This window comes from Eurypyga helias, unplaced genomic scaffold (genome assembly GCF_000690775.1).
Source record: "Eurypyga helias isolate BGI_N326 unplaced genomic scaffold, ASM69077v1 scaffold492, whole genome shotgun sequence".
Taxonomy (NCBI): domain Eukaryota; kingdom Metazoa; phylum Chordata; class Aves; order Eurypygiformes; family Eurypygidae; genus Eurypyga; species Eurypyga helias.
Window position 1 is genome coordinate 1 of NW_010235046.1, and position 10,632 is coordinate 10,632.

At 44.5% G+C, this 10,632-nt stretch overlaps 1 protein-coding gene across 1 annotated transcript; it reads right to left on the reverse strand.

Moving 5' to 3' along the window:
- Positions 1 to 1,751: 1,751 nt before the first annotated feature.
- FKBP4 (FK506 binding protein 4, 59kDa) lies at positions 1,752 to 9,106 on the reverse strand. Its single transcript, XM_010146608.1, has 7 exons — positions 8,950 to 9,106; positions 7,442 to 7,598; positions 5,652 to 5,742; positions 5,233 to 5,316; positions 4,311 to 4,496; positions 3,514 to 3,753; positions 1,752 to 2,196 (listed from the first exon to the last, which is right to left on the reverse strand). The coding sequence occupies exons 1-7, from the start codon at positions 9,104 to 9,106 to the stop codon at positions 2,098 to 2,100; spliced, it is 1,014 nt and encodes a 337-aa protein (XP_010144910.1). The 3' UTR covers positions 1,752 to 2,097.
- Positions 9,107 to 10,632: the final 1,526 nt, after the last annotated feature.

The following is a 10,632-nucleotide window of genomic DNA, read 5'->3' on the forward strand; positions in this document are numbered from 1 at the left end:
CCCCGGCCACTGCGTGCTAAGCGGAACCGGGGGCAGAGCGAGGGCCTGCCGGGCCTCGTCCCCACGGCAGGAGCCGGGCTGCCCGTTCACGCGATCCCAACAGCCAAACCCTTGTGCGACAGAGCCGGTTGATGGCCGGTCAGACCCCAGGGCACAGTCCTGTGTCCGGCGGCACAGAGCAGCTGCCCCGTGCGTTTGTCGCCGGCTGGGCAAAGATGTTTCCCCTCTCACAGATAATGGCGAAGCGGGATGCTTACTGCTGCTGCAGAGGTGCCGCAGAGCTAGTAGAATACCAGAGGATAAAGGATTTATAAATTAAGAGATGGATGCGTGTGGTTTACACAAGTCAGGTTTGTAAGATTTCACTCAGCATTTCCTTAAACGTGATCACCTATGAGCGCTTCATCCTGCCTCTTCTCCGGTCCCACCTCCACCCCACTGAAGCCCAGGGCGTGGTGACACCGCTGCGGAGAGCAGAGTTCACAGATCCCCGAGCTTGCAGGTAGAGAACAACTGGCTTTGGGCCTGGGGGCAGGATGGCATGTTAAGCAGGCCTGACCGCCGTGACCGCTGTGACAGCTGCCAGCCAGGCCCGAGCTGGTGCTGCTGCAGGGGGAGGTGCTGGCAACCTCACCACCCCTAAGACCCCACGCAGGAGTGCTGATACAGTACTTCTGTCTTCAGCAAAGGAGACCAGGAATTGAAACTCAGATGTCATTCGTGTTAAAACAGGAATATTCTGCAATATAAACCCAATTCCAGCCCATTCCATGGGAAGACACCACATGTTGCTCATTTAAAAAAAATCCATTTTCGTGTCCGAAAGGAACAGATTATCTACCTTCATCCTGCAAAGCAGGCAAACCAGCATCCTGGTGCTAGAGGGTCTGAGAACAGGAGAGCGGAGATGCAGAGCTGAACACTGTAGAACAGGATAAACACAGAACAGGAGTCCGAGCACCACGTTCCATGTCTGCAGACAACCAAAACCACCGTCCCAACACAAAACCCCAACGCACACCCGTCCCCACACAAGACACACGTGCTGCAGAAAGCAGCAGAAGGCAAAGCAGTCGCTTTCTGGCGAGATGGGGTTAAGCAGACATTGGCATCACTCCAAAGTGTGTAGCTCATTAGGCATTACAAGTATTTGTAATGTGCTAAACCATTACAACTTACTGTCTCTCCAAAGCCAGTCACTTGGGTGGGTTTTTTTCCCCCCCTCCAGTCCAGTTTTACAATGTGGAGGGCAAAGAGGAAGGTAGCAATATGAACAGAAAATAAGCTGTATGCATAGGTTACAGATTTGCTTTTTGTATGATTTTCCTTTTACAAATATATGGGTAAATAGTGTATCAACTGCTGTGAGTTTTCTATGGCAATGAACAAATGGAGAAAAATAGGTACCGTGGCTACTGCACAGCTGTGTAGAGAAAAATAGGTACCGTGGCTACTGCACAGCTGTGTGGATGGATGACCCAAGGACAGTAAATTCTCCAAATTCTGTGCATATTCCAACAAAACCCCACAAAAAGTTGTTTTAACTGGAGCTTTATTACTTAAGCTGTGACTTCAGTCTTTACCTTCAGCAGTTTGCAAAGAGGAGGGATACAACAAAGGTTACAGCACTTAATGGAAGGGACTCCCTACGGAACAGCCAGGGGGGGAAGGGGACAATGCCAAGGCAGAAGAACTGGGAGCGTCGATTTGTTCAAATCCCACGTGAGGACTCCTGGAAAAGGCATTAATTGAAAGAAAACAAGGAAATAAATTCAGGAAGCAGAACCTGGGATTAAAGTGAGCTGGAACCAGAAAAAGAGAAACACCAATGGCAAAATGCAAGTAAACCCAGCAGAGTAAACCCAGAAAGAACCCAAATAGTAACAGAGGCTGAATGAATGAATAAATAAAATCCCTAGGATTAAACCAGATTTATGCTGCCACTCAGGTTCTTCAACAGACATATAAAGCTGTAATTGACTGTGGCATAGTGGCTTCAGCCTCTGCTCCCCTGAAGCCACTGTCCAACTAGGTAGAAAAATAAAGGTCTAATTCACCAGAAATTCATTTACAAAACTAATGGAATAGGGTTTGGTTTTATGCTTCTGTCTCAACTTCTGATTTATCTTCAACTCCATTCTGCTCATCTTTCATTTCTTCATCTTGAGTGTGGCTGGTCTGAAGAGCAGCAGCTGACTAAACACAGACAAAGAAAACGCATTCCTTTGTTATACAAAATCGCTGGCATTTGCAAAAAGACCACCACAAACATTATTTGGGTTCTTCTCATTCTTCTTACTGACTCTTATCAGGGATACCTGGTCTCCCTGCAAGACTGAATGAAGATACTAGGGCCTTCAGCCAAGAGAAACCAAAAATTTCTCTGCATCTAACAAACTAGCAGCAGTTTAAAGGAGGCTGAGAAATAACACTGCTTACGATCCATAAGGCGGCATGCACACATTTGCCACACAACACTTTAAGAAAGTGTTCTCCCACAAACCAAAATTCATTCAGGAAGCTTCTGCACAGAACTGCTTCTGTCCTGCTTCGATTTCGACATGCTTCCATTTCAGCAACACCCCCCCCAGCTTGCATGAGGCACGCTTACACTCCAGATACAAAGAAGTAGCTTTGTTGGGCAAGAAGAGTGACTTTTAACTCAGAAAGTCACTTGGATGTCCTCTGTAAGAACGCAGCTGGCAGAAAATCTGATCGGACCAGGCAGCTGCTCATAACAGCCCTCTCCTTGCCGTGTCTTCCGGAACGTGTAAAAGGTGTGGGAAGCGGAGCACCATGTGTAAGGGCCAGAGGTCAGTTTTACAATAACCAGCACATGCTGACCTTGCAAGAGTTTTCAAACAGGGTAAAGGGAGGCAGAAACGTCGTGTCCTGCTCATCTCAAAAGACAGTGCAATGAAACTGCTGTTCCCCCTGTCAGCCTAGCAACTCTTTCATTAGGGGCAGACAGAGTAGAATAACAGAGCAGAATAATCAACCTTCTGACAGTCTGAATTCTGACACTTCCTAATCAACCTGACCCTTGAGATGGAGAGCATCAACGACCTCTTATTGTCTCCATGTGAAGCGAGATGGTGCTCAGCACCACCGGTACGACAGACAGTCTCAGCAGATGGGTCACCCGGGCACCGCATCAGACTGTTCTTTAGGAGATCGGTTCAAGGGGAGTAGGTGCTTTTCTCAGTTCTTGAACGTTACGTTTACATCTCATCACTTCAACTGCTTTCTGATTAGCACTGGTCTGTTGCAAATTCAGCTGAAATAAGTAAAAGCATTCTGTGCAATGCTTGGTGCTGCTAGTTGTCTTGCTCAAACAAGACAGCCTAATCGTTTTGACTGTTGGCTATTTCATTTTTTCTGCCAGAGGAAGCTATCTGAGTGTTCTCCCACTATGTTTCGCTGTACTAAGTAGCAAACTGAACACCTAAGCTGCTATTTCTTGTCCAACATGTGACACCACCTCTTGTAGTCTTCCGGAGTAGTGTTACTTACCTTCAAGTCTTTGTCTGCAAGCCTTTGGAACATGTTGGCATACATCTTCTTCTCTTTCTCATGCTGCTCCCGTATTTTTTGCTGACAAGTTACCAGTTGCACTTTGGCAGCCTTGTTACTCGGGTAAAGTTGTATCACTTTCTGGAAATCTCCCCGGGCCAATTCAAAGTCGTTGACAGCCAAGTGTGCTTCTCCGCGCCGGAAGAGGCCTTTTTCATTATTACTATCCAATTCAAGTGCCTACATTAAAACAAACCAAAACTCCCACACTACCACAAAATAAAAACCACGTTCAAGAATATTTTTGTTTTTTAGAATAACAGGCAGTCAGAACACCCAAGACTGCTAGAGACTGTACTTTCTAATGTAGATTACGAGTCGTGTCAGGGCTTCCCTAATAAGGCAAGCTGAATACAACAGAAATAAGCACAAAGAGGACGGCATACACTAGGCTATTTGACAGTGAACCAGCAAGTCTCAGATTTCGTCCTGGCTCTATTTCAGCTTTTTGAAGGACCTTTTGCCAACATGACGACCTTCACCACATCTCAGTGTTTCCAGTTTCTAAATACTCAAATATTCTCAATGTAGCAGCAAGTTAGTAAAAGATACTCAAAGGACATTAATTATGAAAATAACCCATCGGATATTTTTACATTGTATATTCATTACTACCCAACTGCCAGCTCCTAAGGCCGGCCAAACCACCACGTGGCCTGGTATCCCTCCAACTGTTAAAGCAAGAGATAAGCTGCACAAGCAACCTGACAGTTTAAGAATAAACAAACCCTTACTACCTTGTTGCAGTTCTCCAAAGCCTGGGAGTATTCCTTCAGCTTGAGATGGCACATAGCTAGATTAAGGTAGGCAGCAAGCTTCAAGCTTTTGGCTTTCGTATCCTCCTCATCAGACAGTCCTGATTCATGCTCCAGCCATGACACAATCTTCTTATACTGTAATGCTGCCTGTTTGTATTTCCCCTCCTGTAAACAAGGCAGTTCAGTTATCACACAGCTCATCGCAGTAACATTTCTCTCCCTCTTGCCTCTATTGCTTACCTTGAGCAATAGATCTGAAAAAAAAACAACTCGGAGTAACAGGAAAAATCATAAAATTTTATCATCAAAAATATACTGCTTCTGAAACCCATTCCTGCATAGGATCAGAAAATCTTTAGTAATACCTACCGGTTCAACCACTAAAGCTAGGGGTATAGGCCAGCATTGATACTCAACTCTCACCTTATATTCAACTTGTGTTATAAAAGAAGGAAGATTGGGAATTTTCAAAACAGCTCAAGTATTGTTGTGTCATGAAGATAATGGGAAAGTCTGCTTTAGCTGGTCAGATTGTTTTAAACAGCTTATCCACACATCTCTACCCAAAGGAATGTTGTTCATTCACAGCGCTATCCCACAGTAGGAACTTCAACACTGTTAACCTCGTTACTATCCAGTGCATGCCCCAGAGTTACCGGTAGGTACAGCAAACAGCTCTGAGAGAGAGCAGTAACTCCCTGCAGAGTTAATTCTTTGGAAATGCCAATTCTGTGGCTTTTTAAAAAATTTTCTTTAAGACACCTTCCCCTCCAGTCCTGTCTGTAAAAGGTCACAGAGAATACCATGAACACCACTCTGAAATGACAGAAGCTGCGATCACCATCATCAGCTCATGACATGGACTAAGAAATGCTGTTATTACATGGGGGCTGTAATTTACCTTGAAGTACTGAGTGCCTCTCTCCTTCACAATGCAGCTTTGTTCCAGCTTCTCATCTGTGTTCATTTCCCAGGACTCCTTAGCCTACCCGAACAGGAACAATTCAAGTCAGTAATAAAATTTCTAGGGAAGCCAGGTGGCTGTGCTGCTTCCCACTAACGGTACAGTAAAGACAGGTTTGCCAAAGCAGTTTTGTACTGCTACTGGAAAGTGGGCTACAGCAGGAGACACTGACAGCAACAAAGAGGGATACAGTAAGAACAAGGACAGATTCAGCCAAGAGCTCCCAGTGTGTCATAATCTCTGACAACAGTGGCTTCCCTATTTCAGATCAACACTCAAGCATTCCATTGTATTTACGCTGCACTCATACTTCCCCCACCTCCCAGTCTCTTTGGGACATCATCTCTCATTCCTACCTTTTCAAAGCTTTTGAGCTTCACTTCATACTGTAGCTCTGCATCTGGAGGGATCTGAAATTTCTCCTTCCCAGCACTTCCAAAACCATAGCTGTAAGATTGGGGGTGGGGGAAGAAACAAACAAAAACCAGGAATTGCAAAACGACCCATCCAGCCATATTCCCTAGGTAAGAAACTGGGGCAAAACCCCATGCAAATCTGGGATGCTTATATAGCATTATTACAAATCATAAAGGCTTGAGGAATTCTGGGTACTATTCTAAAATTAGCAAGCACAAGGTAGAAGAAAGCTGGAGAAACCTGGGGTTAATTTCATTCATTTCTAGGTCACCAGTTACTATTCTTTTTTTTCGTAGTTTATATGAAAGAAAAAGTAAGTTATGTCTCCCTCAAGGGAAAAAAAAAAGATACTTTCAAGTTGCACACACTTGATATTCATGGTCTCAGACTGGATGTTTCCTTCAGAGCACCTGTACTTTAGTATTGTTCTCAGGAAAGCAAAGACACCAATAAATACAGAGATGAAGTAAACGGTTGCACACTTTGCGTACTGCCAGTCAGTCAGGTAACAGGAAGTGCCTGTAGAAAGGTTCTGCACTGCAACTCCAGTAAGAAGCTGCAGATTATCAGGAAAACCCTCAGGATCAGATTGCTTTGCTTTTCTTCTCCCATCAATTTCAGTTCCAGTTAAAAAAAAACCAAACAAACCCAAACACTTTAAAAGTGAAATGAATTAAGAGTTTGATGGAAACAATCAGTGCAAACTCCACAGAGGTGCTGTCACTGTAAAAGGAAAATTCTGCTTATATCCAAGACTGTTCAAGGTTCTAATATTGGGCTTGTTCAGCCTGGAGAAGAGGAGGCTCCGAGGAGACCTCCTTGCAGCTTTCCAGTACCTGAAGGGGCTACAAGGGTGCTGGGAGAGGACTTTTTACAAGGGCCTGTAGTGACAGGACCAGGGGTAACGGGTACAAATTGAAAACAGGGAGGGTTAGATGAGATATAAGGAAGAAATTCTTCCCAGAGAGGGTGGTGAGGCACTGGGACAGGTTGCCCAGAGAAGCTGTGGATGCCCCATCCCTGGAAGTGTCCAAGGCCAGGCTGGATGTGGCTTGGAGCAACCTGGTCTAGTGGAAGGTGTCCCTGCCCATGGCAGGGGGGTTGGAACTAGATGATCTTTAAGGTCCCTTCCAACCCAAACCATTCCATGATTCTATGATTCTATTGAGCAGTCATACGACTCCGTTAGCTGTTCTTAGTCTCCGAGTTCTCATGATGGTCCAAGGTTTGGCTGTAACTCTCCCCTACATCTCAGGAATCTTGAAGGTCTTTTCCAAAAGGCTTTCAGAATACTAATGAACATTTTCTACCGACAAAGGATTTCTGATACGCTCTACTAACCACATCACTAGCTATCTGGTGACACTGGGCTACTCCTAGGGCTCATCACATCTCTTCCTATTCCGAGGCTGTTCTTTAGGTATCTTTATATGCACTGCTGCACATCAAGTACTGTTCTGTTAAGAGGGACCACAAAAAAAGTAAGTTAGGGAGCAACAATATTTTAATATTCACCCAGATCAACATTATAGAGACTTCAGTAAGTTTGCTCTGGAGTGCTGCTACTTCACAAACTAGTGGCACAGCAATCAGCTTCATACTTCTGAAATTTTTGGGACTGATCAAGTTTTTACTACGGCACTGAATAAAAACTGTCAGACATTGTAACAAAACACTTCATTCTTGCCAGCCGCTTAGTATAAACCCTTCAAGATGAGAAACAGCATACTTAGGTTTGAGATAGAACACAGATTCCTCCCATTTTTCCATTTTTTGAATTGCTTTCTCCAGACCATGGGGAAGATCATAGTTGTCACCTTCTCCGATCTCAAATCGCAACTCCCGCCTGTCAAAAACACGATCTCTGTATCGGCCTTCGAACTGGACTGGTAACAAAAAACAGAACAACACAGAGAAGAATCAGAAGATATCCAGGGATAGTAGGGGGCAGATAGCACAGGTAATACAGGGAGTGACAAAGCCTCCTCCTAAACAGTCTTTTATCTTAACAGCTACCTATGCATGGTGGCTACTGGCAGCAAACAGAACTTCTGCTAAACTTAATAAACCCTTTTGTTCATCTGTTTGTGGGTTTGCTTTTTTTTTTCTACTCCAACAAGTGCCAGAACTACTTTTCCTCTTGTGCCACAGCAAATGGAAATACTTCCGTGTATTAGACTCATCTACCTTTTTTGATCAGACAGTATCAGCTTCAGTATCTCTGGAGAACACAGCTGCTGCTGGAGAACGTAAAGCTTGTTAGAAGTAGGAGCATGAAAGTTTCCTTGTCATGGTTTAGGCCCAGGTGGCAACTGAGTACCATGAGGCCACTCACTCCTCCCCTCGCTGGGATGGGGAGGAAAAAATATATAAGGCTTATGGAGAGGGAGGGATCACTCACCAGTTACAGTGACGGGCAAAACAGACTCGACTTGGGGAAGAAAAATCAATTTCATTTCTTACCAATCAAATCAGAGTAGGGTAATGACAGACAAAACCAAATCGTAAAACACCTTCCCCCCACCCCTCCCTTCTTCCTGGGCTGAGTTTTGCTCCCAATTTCTCTATCTCCTCCCACCCCAACAGTGCAGGAAGACAGGGAGTGTGGCTTCTGGTCAGTTTGTAACACATCGTTTCTGCTGCTCCTTCCTCCTCAGGACTGGGGGAGGCCTCCTCACACTTCCCCTGCTCCAGCATGGAGTCCCTCCCATGGAAGACAGTCATTGGGAGTCCCTCCCATGGGCTACAGACCGGTCTCTGCTCCACTGCGACCCTCCATGGCAGCAGGGCACAGCCTGCCCCCTCACCATGGGCTGCCGGGGAACCTCTACTCCAGCCCAACCTCCTGCCCCACCTTTCTTCACTGACCTCAGTGTCTGCCTGGTTGTGTCTCTCTCAACCCACTCCTCTCTCTGCTGCAGATTCCTTCAGCCATTCCCCCCTCCCCTTAAATGTGTCATCACTAGGGCACTAACACCATTGCTAATTGGCTCAGCCTTGGCCAGAGGCAGGTCTGACTTGGCGCCAGGGAAGCTTTCAGCACTTCTCACAGATGTGCATGTGCATGTCTGTGTGTCCCCTGCTACCAAAACCCACACAAACCCAGTACATCGGGCTGTGAAGTTACTTGGTAAAGGAAAGAGAAGTCACATCTCTCTCTCAATCAGTTATAAATGGGGGAAAAGGTTCTGCCCTCCCCTATGGTAAACCCATTTACTATTTGTGTAACATACTTACTTTCTACAAGTGCACCCTCATTGGGCTTGGAGTAGCCTTCCCCCTTTTTACGGATTCTTCGGATGATGCCACCATCTTCTTCATCTGTGAGGTCCTCCCCCTTGAACTCAAAGAGTTCTATCTGTGGAAGGAAGGAAGAGCTTGTATTTATTCTCATCACATCAATTCAGTAACTCACAGAATTTCTTCTCCGGAGATCTCTGAAACCACACCTGTTCAGGTAGCCGCCATCTGAGTCCGTATCCCCTAAGATATTAGACAGCCAAGGCTATGAAGATGCTGTATTCAGTAGATACCGGATGGAAACCTCCTGAAGAGTTTCAGATTATATTCAGGCCTTTACGGCTTTTTTTGTCCAGCAATCGTGGTCTCCCAATACTACAAATTAGGTCCTTTAAGTGAAAGGACTGTGAACTTGGCTTCTGAAGAAAGCTTACACAAGCCACACTGCCTAGGGACTACTGCCAAAAATAAAAAGATTCTATTGTCTCCTTTAACAGTATTTTTGCTTATGTCTGCAGACAAAAGTACGGATAGTAGTTTTGAGGCTTGAGGTTTTGTGGGGGTTTTGTTTGTTTGTTTGTTTTTAGGATGAGGGAAAATACTCTGCAGACAGAAGTACGGATAGTAGTTTTGGGGCTTGAGGTTTTGTTTGTTTTTAGGATGAGGGAAAATACCTTTTCAACACCTTAGGCCAGGAAGAATTTGCTCTCAGCTGCCACCCTGCAGTGCTACCACAGTGATCAGCAGCTGTCACACCCTCTTCATCTACAGTCAAGTAGAGTCACCACTAATGTCACTGCATCCAAGGGATGGTGAGGTTTGTAAGTAATGCAAGGACAAAAGAAGCAGTCCTCAGGTCCTGATTATACTCTTAATTCAATTTATGGTGAAATTCAGATCAACTTTGAAGTGCTTGGAACGAAGCCCAAACTGATTATAAATGCTTGTCCTGCAATACTAAAATAAATTCAAGAATATCTTTTCAGACTTCAGCTAGTCCCAAGCTCTTTCTTCATCCTCCTACTCTTGTGCCACAGGACAACAGTTTCAAAACTTCTGTGTCATGCTCCTTTACATGCCTGAACAGAGTTAGTGTTACATTTTCCCCCTCCAGTCTTGCCATATCATTGTCTATTTTATCATTTCTGAAAAAAAAAAATTATTTGCAGAAGAATTATAAAACAACAAACCCATGATCTGGCCCACCTTTAATCTAAACTTGTTCGTGCAATAAATCATTCAGAATTTTTAAGCGCTGGTGTTAATGTAGGAGATAAGTATTCAGCCTGAATCTTCACACGCCCTCCCCAAGTCTCTAATGCAAATCATAGTTTGAAGTGGGAGTACCATGACAAGATGGAAAAATAGTATTGTGAGAGAAGAAACTAGTTGTTGTTGCTACTGTGAAATTAAGGAAAAAAAGTCTATCCTATGTTTGAGTAAAATATGAAAAATAGCACCACAAAGCAAGCCGTTACAATCAGCATGGTTTAGACCAACTACCTCATTTTAAAAAGAAATTCAGGGCTAATGATGTGGAGGTTCATAACACTGGACTTAAATATACCAGGAATACAGAGAAAACTGAATGTTCACCAAGACAAAGAGTACTTCCACTCTGTACTTTGATGGGTACCTCATAACAAATAATATCGTAATATCTTTGTCAGTGACATGGAT

Coding starts and splice junctions, on each gene's coding strand:
- FKBP4 (XM_010146608.1), bottom strand. CDS start 9,106: ATGAGAATAAATACAAGCTCTTCCTTCCTTCCACAGATAGAACTCTTT. Junction 7,599..8,949: donor TGAGGGTGCACTTGTAGAAA/GTAAGTATGTTA, acceptor TTTTGTTACCAG/TCCAGTTCGAAGGCCGATAC. Junction 5,743..7,441: donor GTGTTCTATCTCAAACCTAA/GTATGCTGTTTC, acceptor CCAATCTTACAG/CTATGGTTTTGGAAGTGCTG.